The sequence below is a fragment of the Pithys albifrons genome, chromosome 13 (assembly GCF_047495875.1).
Source record: "Pithys albifrons albifrons isolate INPA30051 chromosome 13, PitAlb_v1, whole genome shotgun sequence".
Lineage (NCBI taxonomy): Eukaryota > Metazoa > Chordata > Aves > Passeriformes > Thamnophilidae > Pithys > Pithys albifrons.
The window spans coordinates 18,152,018-18,172,284 of NC_092470.1; the positions used below are offsets into that span (position 1 = coordinate 18,152,018).

General features: G+C 41.3%; 1 protein-coding gene across 1 annotated transcript in view; it reads left to right on the forward strand.

Moving 5' to 3' along the window:
- The window catches only part of LRRC28 (leucine rich repeat containing 28), a 51,517-nt gene extending 31,798 nt beyond the window's left edge, over window positions 1-19,719 (forward strand). The window contains exons 6-10 of the mRNA XM_071568570.1: window positions 535-741; window positions 6,875-6,977; window positions 10,165-10,340; window positions 12,514-12,673; window positions 15,433-19,719. Coding sequence (XP_071424671.1) covers window positions 535-741; window positions 6,875-6,977; window positions 10,165-10,340; window positions 12,514-12,673; window positions 15,433-15,505 — 719 coding nt within the window. The 3' untranslated portion in view covers window positions 15,506-19,719. The remainder of the gene's footprint in view (window positions 1-534; window positions 742-6,874; window positions 6,978-10,164; window positions 10,341-12,513; window positions 12,674-15,432) is intronic.
- Window positions 19,720-20,267: the final 548 nt, after the last annotated feature.

The window sequence follows — 20,267 nt, forward strand, 5'->3', positions numbered from 1 at the left end:
GTCTTCTGAACTGTATTATGAAGACAGAGCTGTTGTTCCTGTGCATGCTGGGTCAGAGACTGTCACTCAGCAAGGAGTGCTGTGCGCGTGTTTGTAACTCTCAGTGCAAGAGAATCAGAAATAATCACTCCCTGCATCCTCAGTGTTTAAAAAGCCCAGTAATTTCATTTGAATTTGCGTGAGTTTGGGGTCCTGCAAAACACCCTCAATACCAGCAAGCTTTCTAATGTGTTTTGGTTTGTATTTTGGGTTCGATTTCTCCCCCCCACTACTTCGGATTTAGGACTTGGAAAATGCTCTGTATTTTTGACAGTGGTAATTGTCAGTTCAGGAATGCTCTGTGAAAGATCTTCTATTTCGATCTTCATCAAAAGGGTTTGAAAAATGAAGGTGACGGAGGTGGATTGATAGAAGAGTATCTTGAGAGAAGGAAAAGCAGCACAGCTGACTGATGAACTTCATTTTCAATTTATGTGAGAGGTTTTTTGTGGTGGTCTGTGTGTTTGTGACTGTTGGTGCCTGTTGGCATTGCAGAGGTTGGAGACCTGAGGGAGCTGCAGACTCTGGACATCTCCACGAACCGGCTGATGACGTTACCGGAGCGGCTGCACATGTGCCTGTCCCTGCAGTACCTGACTGCAGACAGGAACCACCTGTGGTATGTGCCACGCCACCTGTGCCAGCTGCCCAGCCTCAACGAGCTCTCCATGGCTGGAAACCGCCTGGCATTCCTGCCCCTGGGTGAGTCACCCCCTCCGGGGCTGGGGGCGGGCAGACAACAACCAGCAAAACAAATTTTCCATCCCCAATAAGACAAAAACCCCAAACCAACAAGTGAGTTTCTTTGGTGGTCCCCACAAACTCTGTTTATGAAGTTGTCGCACTGATCATGTCGCTGGAAAATATGTTAATTAAAAAAATGCAGGTTAAGGTTTCATGTCTTTTTTAAAGCAATAAGTCAGCTATCAAATTTGCTTTATTTTTAGCTAACTGAGGGGAAAAAGTTTAAAGGATGTTGTGCTTAAATATAGTCCTATGTAATCTGAGTTCCACCACTTTGGGTAATGATCTGTTTCTGTTTGCTGGATCTGGTGATTTAACTAAGACTCTTCAGCCAGGGTTTAAAACTGGCTGTGGAATCCCAAGTAGCTCCATATGAACCATTTTTCTGCAGTAGGAATGTCAGTAGCTCATAATGCAGTGCAGGTTTAGTTTGTGCTGTGTACAGGCTTCCATCACAATGTGCATCTCAGGGAGGAATTCAGGTGCCTTTCCCTCAGCCCTTTCAGAGTCTGGAGGAGCAGGTCGGGGGCAGGAGGGGCAGTGGGTGTGGGGCTGGCTGGGGGCACTCTCTGGGTCTCCCTTTGGGAAAGGCACATCCTCTTCCTCTTCCTGCATTTTTGCTTCCCAGCCCTGCCACAGCCAGGCTCTGCTGGAACACAGACTCAGTGCACATCTGTCCTGTCTCTTGAATAACCAGTGATAGCTTTTCTAGAATACAGTTTGGTGTTAATTAGGTGCAGATGAAGTTGTGATAATCATGTTGGAAAGAAGCTGGAAATTGAGGTGTCTAAAAATGAGATCATAATTTCTACATTAATTACATTGTGTTGCTTTAACTTAATCTTTTCAGTACTAGCAGTTTAGTCTTTAAAGAACTTTCAGATCTTCTTGATTTTCTTATCACCTTACTATATATTACTGGAAATAAGTGCAAATAATGTCTCCAGACACAGTATTTTAGTTCTGTCCCAGCATATGCCATTATATAAATGAGAGAAAGAGTTCCAGGATGCACCATCCAGGTTCCACAGTCCTCACCAAAACAAGCAAAGTGACTTTCCCTATTGTAGCAAATATTTCTAACTCCATGAGACAGGAAGTTGAATATTTTTAATTTCACAAAAATAAGATGCTTTTCAGTAAGATGAGATATGAAATATTAAAGGAGAAAAGTTTTTGCTACTTTTGCCCTAGTAGCTTATCTGTAGCCATGACCTGGATGAGCCACAGATCTGCTGAACTGTTCTAAGTTCAAAAGGAGGAAATAAATCTCTAGTATAATGACACACCTTCTTTTTTCTTTATTTTTAGAGTCAAATTCAAAACATTCGAAAGGAACTTTTAAAATAACGGGAAACATCAAAGACTGGCAATTGACCTTGTTCAGTAGTTCTTAATAGTGACTCACTGGTGAACATTTGGAGATAATTTGCTATCTGTGGATATGAAACTGAATCATAAATCCTGGAGTTCAGAGGAAAAGCAGCACAGCATAAATGTAAATGTTTAATCCTTCCTCTGAAGAATCAGGAGGCTTCAGAGTGGCCAAGACGTGATGAAATAAAGTAGAAGAGAGAGTGCATTGAGAAGCAAAAAGATTAAATCTATCTTCTCTTGCATGGGAAAATATTTTTCTTGGAGTATTGCTGAAGTTAAGGCATAATTGTAGCATTATTTGTGCTTGCTGCCCATGTTGGCTAATGGGGTTTTTGTGTGTATTCTTACCTCCAAATTCACTTTACTGGTTAATGGCTGAGTAAGGACCTTAAATAACAGTGAAAGGTACTGCAGAAATCTCTGCAAGTGATCTGCAAGTATTGTCAAAACAACTTTTTGCAATTAGGCAGTTGTGTTGAAAAGCAGATAATTTATTCATCTCCTGACAGAATGGTTGGGGTTTTTTCTCAATTTTATTAGACATGTCCGTGTTAAGAGAAATATACTTGGAACAAATTGCTTAATGCCTTTTAAAGCGTGAATTACTTTATTTATTTCCCGTGCTGGTTGACATCTGCCATGCCAAGGAATCCATTCTTTGCTGTCTGAGTGTGGCCCTTGTAGCTGCCATAGAGCCTCTTGTTGAGGGCAATGGAAATGTGCATTTTCCTGTTCCTGGATTGCCAAGTGTAAGGATTATTCCCATGGTGTCACAGCACTGCTGGGCGGGCACTGGGGAGGGTTTTTGCTCTGTACATTCTTTTAAAGTTTGTAGGCACATGTGTCTTAAGAGAAAAAATATAACACTGTTAATTAATTTTACCAAAATACCTGATGCCCCTCTCTGCCTTCAGAACTGGTGCATAACCAAGCAGATGGGTAAACAGTAGTGGATTGTAATTTGTTCTGCAAAATACACATTAATTGTTGGATAAGGCAATATTTTATAAAAATTGTTATTTTTCAGCTTTGAATATTTCAGTTTCTATGCAAAGAAATGAAACACTGTGGACCTGAGCCTTTGGGCCTTCCTAATAAATTAATGTTTAAAAACAACCCCACAAATTGTGTAAGTTGAACTGGAAGCTGCATCCTGGACAGTTGTTTTATTGTCATGGAAACTTCAGGCTGTCCTAGTGGAAGGTCTTAGGAAATCTGCTGATTGTTTTGTATCTGTCTTCTTACAATATAAATTATAGAAAATTAACTTTAATTTTTTTTGCATGAACAAATGCTCCAGTGCCTGAAAACAAATTCCACTGCAAGCAGAAATGTGAATCTGATGATGTTGCAAAACTAAAAATGATTTATGTAATTAAGTACAAATATAATTAAAATAGGCCATAAATTCTCAAGTGTACCGACAATACAGGGGGTGTTATGAGAGCAGATATTCAGTGTTATATCACTTTATTGAGGGTCTATGTGCGGTTTTTGTTTAGAAAATGGGTCTAGTAATTATCAGTGCACAGTAAACAAAGGTTTTATTCTACCTCAGTATATGCTGCTTTTGTGTCCTTGCCCTCACAGTATGGTTAAAAGAGCATCAGTGCAGCCACACAAGAGCTTTTGTTCCATCTTCAGCCATGTGGAATGCATATGCCAGGGCCCTGAGGTTAGAAAAAAAAAGGAGAAAAAAAAAGAGGGAGAAAAAGGAAAAAAAAATAGAATTGGGGTTTGTTCAGGACTCATGGCATTTGGTCATTTCTGGGAGAAAGGTCTTTGATCTGGGAGCCTGGAAGGAGCAAAGTGGAAATGTTTTAGACACAGTACAGTGCCTGCAAAAGCCACATGAAAACCTTCTTTGTAGCTTTAGCCTTTTCAGAGCTGGGCAGCTCCTCAGTGCACAGAGTCCTTCAGAGGCACAGCTTTTAGGGGACTTTTAACAATATTTGTTGACTGATACAAGACATAAAAATTAATGTGGATGGGATACAAAAAGCTTTTCAAAGTGATGATTTATTTAAATTTAAACTTTATGGATAGTGTTTGAAACTGGGGAGAAAACCTTTTGGAGTCTAGAAGATGCTTGGTTATTTAATGCAAAGAAACTATATCAAAGGAACATTTATAGTTACAGGCTATTTGGCTTTGGGAATTGAATTTTTCCTACTGAGATATTTTGTCTAACATCCAAAAATTTGCTTTAATTACCTAGGAAATGCAGTCAACTCAGAACTTAGAATCTAAACATAGCCTAAGATAAAGACAGAGGGAAGAGATGAGATGCAGCCTCACTCCCCCCTCTCAGTGCATATGAAAAGAACAGCTTTAGGGCTTTTTTTGACTTGCCTGATTTTCAGCCCATTTGCATACATCTGTGTGGAAACCAGCAAGATGAGCCTCTTTTAAGAAATTTCTGCCATTTTCCAAATTAATAAGTTAAACAGTAGCACATTCAAGCTGCCCCAGCAACCCATAGTTTTCTGCAGTTTTTGGTCTAAGTGTTTTCTGCAGGGGACGTTCTCTGGGCATTGCATGTCCCATCCACCTGCTGTACATTTTACTGGCTGATTCCTTACCAGCCTTACAATATTTTATGGTGCTACAGGGCCTCAGTGTTCCAATATTTTTATTCATTGTAGGATAACAATGTGTTTTGTTTCATCTAAAAATATCCCAGAACTTCACTAAACTATTTCCAGCCCTGCAATGCCGAACCCAAATAAATCATCTTTTTGAGGTGCGTCTCTCAGCAGTGCCTGTCAGTCAGCACAGGGGTTTGTGCTCCTTCTTGGGGCAGGACACTTGATGGAGGCAGCAGAGAGTTCTGTAAGCCAGAATGTCTTTGGGACAGGGTCAAACCACCACGTGGTGCTTGAATGTGTCCCTTGATGTCCAATGACTCTGGTTTAAACAAAGCCCAAATTATGATCCCTGAAACCTCCATGGGCTGTTGCAGGGCAAAGTCAAAAAAATAACCCCAAACTAATTTTTTCTCTGTTAACATTTTTATTTCAGAAAAGGAATCTATTCATTTTCTGTTGGTATCATCATTTGTTCTTTATATCAAATATTTGATAATGTGTCACTCCTCAGGGTGAGCTTTCACAGTTCCTGGTGCTCACAGCTGAACTCAGGGGGGTGACAGCTGAAGGCATTCCGTGTATTTTAGGATGGCCACACATTTGGGGAGGGATCACTCAAAATATCTGCTCTAAGTGGAGTCCAGAGATCTTGTGTACAGTAAAACAGTTCAATACTAAAGGGCTTGTATTGTCATAGGAGGGAGTAAGAAGAGATGGTTATTCCAAGTAGAATTTCTGACTACAAATACCATGCAATTGTTTTAACTTTTATTCTGTGCTCGGCCACAGAGGGGGCAGGAGCTGTGCCTGCTCTCCTGGCTGCCCTTGTCCCTCTGCCAGCTGAGGGAACTGACAGTGGGGAACGATGGGAGTCAGAATCAGTCAATATTAGTATTGTCTGGGCTGGTTCAGCCTAGTGCTTGTTGCAGTTTCTCTGAGGTACTCACAGAGTTGAGCACTGGGGAGGCTCACAGCTGTTGTATCTGTATTTCTCACATGCAGTTTGTCTGGGTCGCAGCTTTCCCCTCCCGGGCAGAGCCTGCCAAGCACTGCTTTGTGCTTTGCATTAAACACAGATGGCTTTGCTGAGCCACTGTCTGGAAGGGCACAGGAGCTGCACATGAGATGGGCTGCCCAGATGATCCTGCACAGCAGCTTTCTTGCCAGTCCCAAACTTCTAGACTATTCTTTTTCAGTTTGGCATCTTTCTAACCGTCTCATATTAGTGTGTTTTTCACATCTTTGATAGCAGCCTTTTTACCACTGACTAGATCTTGTTGGTAAGCAAAATTATTATTTCTCAGAATTCTTCCAAGAAACCTAAATTTAATTTTCTAATCACAATAAAACAATTTCATAGCTATGTGCTGCTATCTGGAGGTATGTTAATAGATTTCTACTCTGTTAAGGCATTACTCAATCTTGCTGTACTTGCTCCTTCTGACTGCCAGCCATGAATATTTTAGCAGCAATAATGCAAACAGCAGAACACCTTCAGAAATATTGATCCCTTCTTGTACCACAGCTGGGGATGCAGAAATACTCAGCAGTTTAATGCTTTGTTTTCTTGTGTTCTGTGATTTACTGCATCACACAGACTTGTTTCTGAACTGTTGCAGTTGCTTTTGGTTAAGGCTGATGACTCCAAGCAAGTATCTCTTGGAGAGGTGAGGGTGGGACAGGCCACATTCCTCTTTGTGCCTTTCCCACTTTCCCAGAGATTGCCAGGCTGTGAGTGCAGCTGTGAGGCCAGTTAATGAAAGCAGGTTTGACCTCATGAACTTGAAGTATGCACTGAGGATTTGAAATCAATTGTCCCTTTGCTGCTTCAAACTGACTTCAGAATTTGTCAATGTTAAAATTTAATTATTTATAATGGAATTTTCAGGGCTTCTGAAAGGGGGCTTTTGTTTTGTTTTAGTAATTTTAAATGCTTTCCTCTAAACAGCTTTTCAGCTCATCCATAATAAAACCATTGGCTGAAATTTTACAGCTGAGGAGTAATAATTTATGTTTGCTTACATTGAGTCTGATTAGCTTATTTATAATTAAAGAGAATTGCTTTGCTTATAATTGTTACTGTGTCATCCCTTCTCCCATTGACTTTTCTTGTTTTCTAAACCCAGATTTAGGTCGTTCTCGAGAGCTTCAATATGTTTATGTGGATAACAATATTCACCTGAAGGGCCTCCCATCCTACCTGTATAATAAAGTCATTGGTTGCAGTGGGTAGGTATGAATTAATTCAGATGTCTTGTGTATCTGTTCCTTGTAAAAATTCTCCTGTATTACACAACTGATTCTTTGTTTGTGTGTCTGTGGTTGATTCAGAACTGATGTTCCTTTGAGGGGATTACTGCAGCTCCCAGTTCTGTTTTATTTTTGTAATAAATCTTTTGTCTTAATTGCTGATTTTCAGTATTGTAATACTGAGATATAACAGTCAGTGCAGTTACTCTGAAGGAATTTGTAATGGTAACGTGAGGCCTAAAGCTGAATCTGAGCTGCATTTAAAGCTGGCCAAAAATGTAGCCTTCCAGTTTCCAGAACTAAAGACTGAACAAAATACTTTTTTTGATGTGTTGGTTCTAAGTTCTCACATTTCTGTAAGTTGTGGGCCATATCTGGGAATGTCACGTGCAGCTCCTTCACTTGTTTTACATTCCGGTATCAGCTCCTTGTAGGTCTTGGTACCTCCTAATTAGAGTAACTTTTTTGGGAGTTATGGATTGACAGGTTTATTTTTACATGTGGATTTTATAAATATCCCAGGCTGTCTCATGTTTGTGGTTGGCATGCAAGAAGAAAGTGGTCTGTGTAGGACAGTGGCTGAATTCTTCCTGCCCCGACTCTGGCATGAATCAGGACGGGCAGCCCTGATGAATGAGCCCACTGGTGTAAAGCTGATCAGAGGAGGATTGTCTCCATTACCCTCTAATTACCATTTCTGCCATGCTCCCTCTCAGCAGATCTTGCATTAGCTATAAATTCCCTCTCTGCAGCCTGCACTCTGCTGCAATATGGGAGATGCTGAGTCTTGGCATTTTAAGGTTTTTCTGATATTCCCATGTCAGCTGGTGGGTGATATTTAAACACTTGCTGTTGGATTACAGTTCTGCTGAACTCTGTGCACTCTCGAGCTTGTACTAGTGTTGTTTTTCAGTAAAAACAAATTCGAGCCTTTGTTCTTTCAGGACTGTTTGTAAATTGTAAGGCAGACATTAAATTAACCTTAAGTGGAACAGAACTGTATTGATTGTGACCAAAAACACCAAAAATGTTCCAACAAGTTTGGTCCAACTGTCCTGCCTGTTTCAGGTGATTTTACACAACCATGTTGTTGCAAGGGTTGCAGTGAAATTAATTCTTGTCATGCTGCTGTGGAATAAATGGTTTTCCTCTTAAATAATAAAAAGAGCTTATTTTTAGTAGGGAAAATATTTGTATTTGTGCACCAAACAGACATTTGTCTTTGTTGTGAAACCATCCTGAAACATCATGGATTATTTTTAAGAAAAATTTTCAACATAGGAAGAGCACTTATATATTATTAAAAACCAAAGGGTTTATGTGCTGACTGACTTAAAAATTGTGTAATAATGGTCATGTGAAGAATTTCTGTGTTCTTTCCAAGAAAGCATTAGTAACCAGGCTGAGGTTTTCGTGGGTCAGGCAAGAGCTGACAATCCAGGCTTTAGTGCTGTCTGGTCATCCACTGGAGAATAAAATCTGACAAGCTGCTGTTACTAACATAAAGCTTGATTTCTGAAAATAGAATATAAATTGCATTGTGGAAGTAATAGATCTCTGTCTGGGCATCCTGCAGTCAGACTGACTGAAAAAAGTCTTTTATTTGAGAGGTGATGATCTCAGCACTCAAAATAAATTTTGATCTTATTTTTTGCAGATTGGATTTCATAGGCCCCGGTTAGGGATCTGTCAGTCTGGGTGAAGGCAGCCAATAGGTGGGCACAGCTTTTTTTCCCCCAGTTATTTATTCACCAGGATGTTTCTGCAGCTCCTTTTTTTCCCAGTTGTTCAGACCATTCTCTGTTCCACTTTTTAACCTCCCTGGATTTTGTGTCTGGCATTAATAGCCTCACCCTTTACAGAGTGCAGACCAAATGGCCCAGCTCTGAACTGTAGAAACTGAAGGGACTTTGTGGGTTTGTTCCCTGGCAGGGGTGGCAGGGGGTTAACCAGCTTGAAAATGAGACATTATAGATTGATTTGCTGTGATAGATAACTCATTGGGTATGGATTGCTGATCAATGCACTGCTGGAATAATATTGGATCTCTGAATTCCCAATTATATTTTAATCCCACTAATGGTTTGTGGGAAAGTATTAAATATTTAACAAGGGGCATATTGACTTGCTGTTTGATGCTGCTCTTTTTTGGTTGTTTCTCTGGGCTGTTTGTCCTTTAATCAGAAGGGATGAGATTCTTTGTAGTCAGGGAAGTTCTCTGAGGTTTCTTTCACATCTGATAAGGTTGAGAGTAGTTACCTCAGTTTTAGGTCCAGTATCTGGGAAGGATGACAAATTTGTGTTTCTGTTCCATTTGTTAGGACTGGCCATAACAAGTTGCTCTTGGCTTCAGATTTCAGTTGTCATAAACAATTCCAATTCCCCTGTTGCCTTCCCAACCTCTTAGCAGAATTTTCCTCTGCGTCTCTCTGGTATGATCTCTCCCAACAGGGGTCATGTAAAGAGTTATTATTTGTACTACAAGCTGTTTCTCTCTTGGATCCAAATAACCTTCCTTTTCCATATATGATTTGGGAAGGGCAAGGCTAGTAGACTTACTAGGATGTTTTCCCGCTGTTTTTATTTTTCCTTCCCCTCCAAGGGAACTCTGTGGGTGGGGAAAGGTGTAGTACAGAATCACCCAGTGACACCTCAAATGTATTTTTGTGTGGCTGGAGTTCGCCTCATGTATTAAAAATGATAAATCCGTGACCACCATTGTCAACTGGTTGATCCAAGACGCAGGAAACAAACTGTTGGGTATGAAACTGCTCTCCCCTGTGTTAAATATGTAGTAACAATGGCATTCAGAAGCTAAAAGGGATTAGCATAAAGTAAGGGGCATGGAGTGCACTTGGTTCACCCCTTGGGATTGTGTTCTCATGGCTTTGTGTTATTTGCTGAGTAATTCCTCCAGATGTCCCATGTCTGGCACATCACAGAAGGTGGGAATCTATAAAACATAGAGAATAATTTGGGCTGGAAGGGACCTTTAAAGGTCATCTAGTCCAAGCCCAACATGTCCTGCTCTCTGCAAGGAATCCCTGAGGGCTGCTCTGGAGAACAGTGTCAGGCACACTCTGGGTTGGTCATCTGGGTTTCCCCATAAAGTTACTTCTATTATTTTTTTTTCTAACCACTTTCTAAATGTCTTGTGTCCTTCTAGTTGTGGTTCTCCAATTCAAGTTTCAGAGGTGAAACTGCTCTCTTTTTCATCAGGCCAGTTAACTGTGTTCCTGCCAGCAGAGGTGAAATCTATAGGGACAGAAACAGATCATGTGCTGCCTTTGCAAGAACTGGCCATGAGGACCCTCTATAACACCTACTACAGCTTTTTGAAAGGTACGAAATTTCTGCATTCTTCAGATTACAGAAAGTGCTTTTCTGGCAGTGGGAGGAACATTTCAAACAGTTCTTCAAAGAGTTGGGCAAGGATTTATATTTTAAAAGATTTATTTAATCAAATTATGTTTGAAATGCTGTATTAGAACAAAAATGTCCAATATCAAAAACCAAAGATCCAAAGACTATTTCTAAGGTCAAGTGGTGCTTATAAATGGTTTCTTAGTTGAAGGCTAAAGAAGGATGTCTTTTTGCAGGAGAAACTCTTTAATGGAAATAGGAGATGAGAAATACAGTTCCTGAGGCAAGATGAGATGCATCAGCCAACAGTGCAGCTCCTTGCCAGGCAGCACAATCCTCAACTGGCAGACTTGTTATACAGGAGGCAAAGAAATGGAGCAGCCCTTGGCCATTTCAGCACAGCCTGACAGCTGAGCTGCTTTAGTTCTGCCCCAGTTCAGGCTCGGTGCTCTGAAGTGGCCCTTGGCTCATCTGGTTCTGCATCCTGCAATCACAGGGGTTAGCAGTATCTGCTGATAACCTGCAGGTTTGGGCAGATCTGGGGGTGTTGTGACTCCCCCCTGTTGATGCCATCCTGGGGAATCTCAGCTTTAAAGGTCACAAAGAAAGCAGAAGGGAAGAGAATTACAGTGGGGAGATTAGAGGGCTCAGGTTAAGGGTCACTTGCACCTTGGCCACTGCAGTAAATCCTCACTGCTCAACCACACCTTGGCCAGGAAAAGGGTGCAGGGAGGTCTTGTCTTCTCTCACCCAGCGGTGACTTGCAGCAGGATTTTTGGAATCCAGCTGTGTGAATGTGGTTCCTGAACGTGCTGGTGAAGTTTGTGTTGGAAATAACAAGGTAGTATTGCAAAATCTGTTTCAGAAATGTTTTCTGGGTGGTTTCTACAAGACTGTGGGGATGTGCAGCCAAGGTGCAGAACCTGAAAAAGATGGATATAAATGTATGTAGGCACACACATCCATATGTCCTATTCTGAGTGACCTTACTAAAGGCTGTGGGCATTGCCACTGAACCCCCACATTTGGGCAGGCAGGAGCAATGCCTGGCTCAGACAGGTGGACCATCCTCGTGTTCTGGGGGAGCAGGTGCCACTGCTTGAAGTGGCAGATTTGATCTGTCACTGCCTAAATTTGCAGTTTTAAGGGTGCTGTTAAATACTTGGTGGTGCTGGGTAAGTGACAAAGTGACTGGACTACTTTTCCTCATCTTTGCTTGGCTACAGAGTGTGACCTTTTCTTTCTGACGCAAATGTCCCGTTTGTCACCTCAGAGGGGCTGTTGTGGTACATTGTGTCTGGGGTTACACCTCTGGGGCTGAAAGCTGAAACCGGTGTGATCCCTTCAAACTGATTTATCAGGTACTGCATCTTGTCCTGATTACTCAGCACCTAAACTCATTCACCTGTCTTGGCTGTCTCTCCGTTTCTAGATGGAGATTAGCATGTTGGGTTTAATTTATAAAACACTCTGTGGCTTGGGCCAAGCCTGGGAAAATGATGGCTCCTTCCCAAGAAGTGACCCTGGAGTTCCATTTGGTGAAAATGATGGCATCTTGTGAGCTGTGGGAGCTGCATTTAACAGATTAGGAACATATTGATCTTTTTAGAGTGGTCTCTGTGGTTGGACCTGTGAGAATTACACTGGGCTCGGTTGTATTTCAAGTCATTCCAAATATTGCATATCCCTTTTTGCTGATGGTGGCTTTGGAGTGAGTTTACCTATCCTGCTGGATTGGTTGTTGAAATATTTTAGTAAAATATTCCTGATGCCCTTTTCAGAATGCTGTATTAGTTACTAAACACCTTTCTGGATGATCTCTGTGTCTGAAAAACTCTTCCTGATCTGTTACTGTTTTTTATTATTTGGTCGTGCTGTAACATTTTCAGCTGGATATTTTGGCCCAGTTAATTTTACTCCCACAGATGCTAAACTTGTGCATTTAACTTCAACTTCTTGAACTTGCACATGGAAAGCACCGTGTGCTTCACCCTAATTGTGGTATTGTGTATTACCTCCTTGTTGTTTTGACAGGGCCTGAAGAATGAGAGACAGCTGTTTCCTGACTTGTTCGTGGATCCTGCTTGTTGTGTCTGACTTTATCATGCAACCCTTTTGTTACAAATATTCTTTTGTTTCTTTTCTTCTCTAGATTTGAACTTTCTGACTCCAATCTCCCTCCCCAAAAGCCTCTTGGAATTGCTGCACTGTCCCTTGGGACACTGTCACCGCTGCAGCCAGCCCATGTTTACCATTGTCTACCCAAAGCTCTTTCCCTTGAGGGAAACTCCAATGGCAGGATTGCATCAAGGGTAATTATACAGGAAATTACACTGGGGTTTCATTTAGGAAGAAAAACACCTTGTGGAACAAAGCATATTCTTAAGGATTTTTTTCTAACTTAGCAGCATTTCAGATTGCATGTAAAAGTTGATATATTTTATTCACAAGACAACCAGAATACTGGTGTTAGAGTGTTAAAAAGGACCTCCACATTTGCCTGTTTCAGCCTGGTGTAAGGCAGGGGAGGTTTTGATATGATGGGATTGAGGTGTTTGTGGTTGTGCAGCAAGTGCCTGACACTTCTGTGCCCTGGGAGAGGAACAGTCCCCAACCCTGACTCAGGCCAGGCCCACCACCAGGTGAAGGTGCTGCAGGAGCAAAGATGGAAACAAGAGCTTAGTTAAAATGCTCTGCAGTAAAATGCTCCTGTTTCCCTTTCCATGCTAATTAACACAATATCTGGTGTGGAAGCAGTCTGCATTGCAACATGGCTTTTGTAGCAATGCATGTTTGTAAGAATATTTTGGTGGTTGTGGTTGTAGCAGCTGTGAATGTGTCTGCAGGATCCACAGGCAGACAAGCCCACAGAGACCCTGCACTGCTGGGCAGAGCAGTCGTAGAAGGGACTCAGAACTGGGATATGGCTCAGGGAGTATTCTCCTCATGTATAGATAGATATGAAATACCTTTAAGGTGAGCACTGATTGCTTTGCAGATTCTTGCCCTAATCCTTACTAGTTGAGAGGATACTGTACCCTACCATGAGCCGTAATATCAATGGATCCACTTTCTGCAATGGAAAGGCATCATCAAAGTTTCAGGTGGTTCTACTGTTTGAAAAGTAGCAAAGACTCAAAGTTTGGAGTCAAACAAGCAAATGTGATGTTAGGTTCTTGTTAGGGAATTCAAGTCAAGCCAGTAGTCACAAAACATATCCCCAAAGACAGGGAGCAGAAAAGAAAGGAGGTTCAGAAAGGAATGTTTCTGAAATTACTTCTTGGTATATAGAATGCACAATAACACTACACAGTTCCCATCCTGCTGAAATTCACTGATTTGATAGTTCTTCTTCCATAAAAATAAGAAACCACTGTTCACTAGAAGGATCTCTAAGCATAAACAGACTCATTGGTGATACAGGGTCACGGGACTTGTTTCACACAGTTTATCCCATCCTGTTTTGCTGGGAGTTTGTGACATCAGAAGGATCTGATTTGTGAGCAATTCAGCTTTATGAAATGAAAGCAGCTCAGGTGTGCCAAATCTGGGCAGCAGCCAGGAGGCTGCTTAAGGGCTGTTTTGGAAAAGCCATCTTTCTTGGAAAGATCTGATTGCAGGTACTGTGTACTTCAACCTGCCACTCTGCTACATGTCAGTCACATGTCAGAACTCTGTGGATTTCATGTTGAGTGAAATAAATTGCTTCCATATCCCAGTCATAATATTCACAGTGGCATAAAATGTTATGATCATGCTATAAAGAATTGCTTTCAAGCATTAAACAGTATTATTTTCTAAGAAAATTATGGAAATTACTTGCTGGTCTCTAAGTCTGTATATTACCCAAAATAATCCAGCAGTGTGAGACTTTGGACTATTTTCTAATTAATTGCTAAGCATTGCTCATTGTAGAACTTAGGAGATGATAGACAATCAGGAGACACCTTTAGGAATTATTAAAGTTACAATTCAACAAAAACATACTGTAAGGCTATTTTGGAAGAACACCATATTAACATTCTAAAATATAATAATTGAAAATACACATTTCTGCATGGTTTTCACTTGTTTAAAAAAATAGTGATCATTCCTTCCCTCAGACAAGAATGTATACTGTGTTCTGCAAAATGCCTTAATGCATACAGTCAGTCCTAAGTAGCTGACATCTGATGCAAATCCACAGAAAATGAGATCTAAACAAGGCAGCCTGTCAGTCTTTATCTGTAGCTCGTGCACATGACATGGGGAGATTATGTGGAATTGTGGAGGTGTGATATCTGCTTTAGGAAGATGTGAGGGACAGGGTTTCTCTTCTAAAGAGCTTAAAGTGACCATGAAAACACAGAGGGTAGGGATCCTGACTGAACAGCCCTGATTAGCACATGCCCCATCCATGCCAGTAACTTCTGCTGGATTTCTGTATCACATTCTGTATCCTCTTGTAGGAGAGGATAGTTGAGTGTTGAACTGCATTTCTCTATCTGAACAGGCACAGCTGCCATGGGTAAAGCGTGAATTCTGGGTTAGTAGGAACAGATCTTTGTTTTTAAAGCAGATAGGAGGTTCCTGCAGGAGGGGCACTGTGAGGCTCATGCCACCCTGTCCCAGTGTGACACAGAGTGACAGCACTGCCTGTGCAGCATCCTTGTCCTTCCTGGGCTCTGGGCCCGGGGGGACACTGCACTGCAGCTATTCCGTGCCTGCAGGCAGTAATTGCAGGAACATAGGGGCAGAGTGGAGCTGCCTGGCTGTTTTCTGTCAGCTGTGGAACCTGCTGGCTGTGACTCTGAGCCACACCCTGCTCCAGGCAGAAACCACACGCTGCTATTGCTGCTGCTGCTGCCTCAAACCCGCGGCGTGAGCAGCCAAGAGGGTTGTGAGAACCCCTGCAGTGCTTCCCTGCCGTGGTAGCGGCACTCAGAGAGAGCTCTCAACCTGCTTTTTGTGGAGGTGGAGATGGGCTGAGCCGGTGTCTCACCAACCAGCACATTGTCTGTGTGGAACGGAGCCAGGAGCTTTAATCCTTACTGACAACTGTTCCCCCCTCCCCTTTCTTTTTCCCTTCTAGGAGGACAACTGTTAGTTTTGTGGCATACTGCTGCTCCACCCAGTGTCTGCAGACTTTTGACCTACTGAGTTGATAAACATTTCAAAGTACTCAGGAGTGCTGCCAGTGTAAAGCTGCGTTAGATGTCGTGTCCGTCGGTACCGGAATACCATGAGTGTGCTCGTGTGCCAAAGCAGCAGAAGTGCCCCTCAGGAGCACTCCCAGGCACTGACATCCTGCCCTGTCAAATCTGGGGGAACTGCAGGAACTTCTGGGAAGTGTAAATACCAAGCTTTTAAAAGTATTAACTTCTCTCTCTCCTCCAAGGCAGCATACAAACCAAACACATTCACAAGCTCTGACTTCAGGATTTCCAGTATTTTTCAAATATGTCTGTCTTCATTTGAGGCAGTTTCATTCCTCTAACAGGGGACAAAAAAGGTTCAGTTTATGGCAAATAGGTTTTCAGTTCCTCATCCCCATCCTCTTCACCTGTGCAGCCAGTCAGGTGTGCAGCTCTGAGCCTGCAGAAGCCTCTGGAGGATCCCAGTGGCTTTTCCATAGAACTCAGCTTTATTGCCTCCCTCTCATCAGATTACTTACCCCAGCAGAGTTATCCCAGTTGGATACCAAGTCTCTGACAGTTGTCTGTGGTATTCAAATCCACGTACTAAAAGCAGATCTTTGTTTCTAACATCATTAGATGCCACAGTGGTTTAATTGGAGTGACTGGGATATGTCTGGTGGCTGCAGATCCTGTTTCAGTGAAGGCTGGTACTGATGCCCACACTAAGGGCTCTTGCTCCAGCATGTTTGAGGGTGTGTTTTCTTTATTTTCATTGCTTGGATTTTTTATTTTTAAAAATAGTTCCCCTTTTATTTCGCTGAGTTCTTCAAGAAGATGACTTTAAATACCGATTTCCCTTGAAAAAAAAACTAGTAATATGATAGTAAATATTTATATTTATTTTAATTTTCCAGTTGCAGACTATGGATCTGCAAAGTGATCTTTTCCTGGATTCAGCATTTGGCTGATTTGTCCCAGTGTGTCAGTGGAGTGTGTGCCTTGGAGAAGGCTGGACATGCAGGGGCAGGGATAGCACATCCACAGGTATCTGCTCAGAAGGGCTGGAACACTTTTCATACACTAATGGCAGATTTGGTGCAAATTCCCACCTACTATCACATTTGTGGGAATCCTTTTTTGTTAGATCTTGTTCATTTTAAATGAAGAATGAAGGGTGGAGAAAAGGCCCAACTTGACTCCATGACTTAAATTTTTTATTTTATACTGAAACAGTTTATAGAAAATTAGCCCCTCTTGGCTTGTTTTTGAATATATAATATTTTTTAATATCATGTGTTGGGGTTTTTTTTACCTTATTTCTTAGGTATAAACCACTTGTTGATTTAGCACAGTGTGCTACTCTGTGCAGTAGGTAGTTACAAGCTAAAATAGATGTGAATGAACCAGTTTGTTATAAAAATGGCAAGATAAAGAGACTTATTTGGTAGTGTATTAGCATATGTTGTGGTGAGGTGTGCGTACTTTGAAGGCAGGAGGCATTAAAATGTTTTCCTTTTGCCAAAGAAGCATTTGTTCCCTCTGCAGGCTTCCTGGCATCCCTTCAATAAATACAGCATCTTAAGAGCTTAAAAGTGTACCAAAAAGGCAGTTTTGAGGGTAAGACTTTTAGGTTTTGCATGTTACTTGTAAAATCTTTGCTGGTTTTATTGGGTTGGTTTTAGAGAGTTGAATTAGCATTAAGAAATGTAGAACTTAATCCTTCAGGAATGCAAGTATCATCTACTGTTTAAGAATTGTGAAACTTTCTAAAATAAATCCCATTTATTAAATCTGCTTTGCAGCAGGGGAAGGAGCCATGGCCAGGCAGCCTTGGTGCTGTTGGATCTCTGACTGTTGTTTCCCTGGTTGGGTTGGATGTGCCAATCCCTGCCCATCCCACAAAGGCAGCAAAACCCACCCTCAGCTTTTCCCTTTTCCTGCAGTGCCCCAGAGCTGAGCTGTAAATTGCCCAGTACAATTGTACCTGTGTGAGAAATGTGCAGGACAAAACCCTCTTTTCCTTAAACAGCTGATAAGAGAACTATGGTAGTGTTACAAATATTAACTTCTATACAATTCTCTGATCAGGAATTTTCAGTATTATTTTTACTGTGGCTTCCTCTGTCTATGAAGGAGATGTTACCTTGGAAGTTTTTGTCCTCTTTTTATAGCAAGTTATAGACTTTGAATCACATTTTATATCTGAATTCAGTCTGTAAATATTGTTTTGGGAGGCAAATCTTGTGATCACCTAAAAGGCATTAGTATTTCTTTTATTAGGAGTCAGATAGGAAGAGTGGAGCTTGATTTTATTATTATCATCATCATCATCATTATTTATTTATTATTTTATTTCTTCTTTCCATAACCTAATTATTTCTTATTGAGTTCATATCAGTCTCTTTATTATTGTCTACAAGTGCAGTTTGGAAGAAATTTAGCCTGTTCTATAAGCAGGATGAATCTTAACTAACACTTTAATAGATGATATTTCAAGAATGGAATGTTCAATGAATAAATGACTTAAACATGCAATTGAAGCTGAAATGTCATACCCTATTTTTATAAAACAAGAAAGAGGAAAACCAATATATAGACTGAAAATGCAGCTTAAATTCATGTTTGTCTGATTTTTTTTTTTGATACGAACAGTGTTTGTATTCATCTGTGTCTTTGGGTGATATTGTTCTAGATTAAAATAACTCCATTCTCACTTGTCCAAATTTTTCCAAAGTTGTTCTGCTGTAAGAGTATTTCATAACCAGCAAACATGAGAGCCAGCTATGCAAATTGCAGAGGGGAGAGGGAGCTTGTGGCTGATTGGTGTCACAATGCTTGGACTTCTCTTTAATGGCTTTATTTCTGGATAATTTTTGATTGCTTGCTCTGTTTGTAAGGTTAGTTGCCACTGAGATAATTTTTTCCTTGTACTACAAAACATTTGGTTCCAGCAGTTGAAAAAAATGACCATTTAAAAAGATTCTTTTGTCATAGAGGGAGATCTTAACTCTCTGCTTAGGGTGGGAGCAGGAAAAGTGTTTGGGTTTGGTTTTTTTCTGAGTGCAGATTAACTCCTGATTGGGGAGCACAGGCATAATTTTTGTTTCAGTTGTGATAACAGGTGCCATGTTAATAAAATTGGAACCTCTGCTTTATAGAGGTAATGTTTTGTTCTGCCACAAAGGAATCTCTGGCTTTGTTTAAAAATTCTGCTTGAGCAGTTTTGACACTGTTAGGTCTGGAGCACTGTTAGATCTGTTCTTGGGAACCTTCCTACCCATCTCCCAGAGTATCAGGAATGCAAGTGTCCTTTCCTGGGTGAAGAACAAGGTCCAATACCAAGAAATGTGTATTTTTCTGTTCTGACCTGATGCTTCTCTTGGGCTGTTCCTGAAGTTCATTACAAACCTTCTGTTTAGTGGTGAGGTTGAGATGCTGCTCTGAGCAGAGCAGAGCTGTTCATTGCCAAGTTGGCTTCAGTTCTTACAGATCAAATTCTGCTGAATCCCTTTTTGTGGCATGGAGGGAGGACAGGACTGTTGTGACACCCGTGTGGCAGCCGCGTGTCAGGTTTTACTGACAGCACAGCCGAGCTGGAGACCCAGAGGGACAAACCCTTCCCCAGAGAGGGTGACCAGAGTACCACTGATGACAGAAGAACTTCTGCCTTGATGTCAGTGCATGATGGATCACCTTTAATAAATGAGGGAGAAGAATGTGTTTTACCATCTTTGTATTCCTTGCAAGACCTGGGACAGCGACACCGGAGCCCAGAGCTGCTGCTGGGCAGCCTCTGTGTGCAGCTGGACTTGGATCATTCCAGGACACCACTGACTTTGCCTCTTACCTCCCTCTTAATACTCCTCATGTTGTTGCAAAATGTTATAGTGAACTTGTGATGGAAGAGGCTGGGTAAATTGAATCCAGAGGTTTTTATTACTTTTTGTATTACAGACCTATTTTGTAAGAGACCAGTGGTCTGGTGGAAAGAAATGGCAACATTCATGTGAAGTCTTCATTGCTTTTGCTTTTATGTGCCCTTTTTTGGATTATAATGAACTTGGTTTGCAACTGAGCTCGTTCTGTGTCTGTGGGAAGCAGATGGGAGTTGCTTTGTTGCTCTGTATTAACCAAATGTCACTTAGTGTGAAGGTGAGCTTGCTAGATGGTTTATTTAAAGTTAGTGGTATGATTTATTCTATGTGCTTGTTAATAAACTATATTTTTGGATAGAATTACAGTCCATTAAAGTTAACTAAATTCTTGCTCCTAGGGCTATTCAGCTATGTTAGAATGTAACATTTAATTTACATTTGCATAGTAATTAGCTAATAAGTCTCTTGTCCCAGGGCTGGAGGTGGGGTGAAGACACTTAAAACACTACCAAGCCCAAAACACAACTTCAATTCACTTAATCCCTTTGTCTCAGACAATGTAGTTCATCAGATCTTGCATAATAGGAACAAAACCCATATGGAAACATTACTTCAGACCCTTCTACAGATTGATCAAAAGAAAAATAAGCTCCAGTAGGAGTGCATTGCCACGCTGATAGTCCGTGGATGTGGCTGTGGTTCACGGATTACTTACTAAGCAGCATTCAGCAGCTTTTTCCCCTCATCTAACAGATATCATAGGAACAAGGCTGCCAAAAATAAGTAGAAATTAAGCATCTGTTTTTCCAGTTATTTCCCTCCTTGCTGTGCAATGTTTTGCTGCAGTCAAAGCTGCTGCTCCACGTTGTGATGAATTCCTTGGGTTGGATGTCCTTTGAGTTACTGCCTTGGGT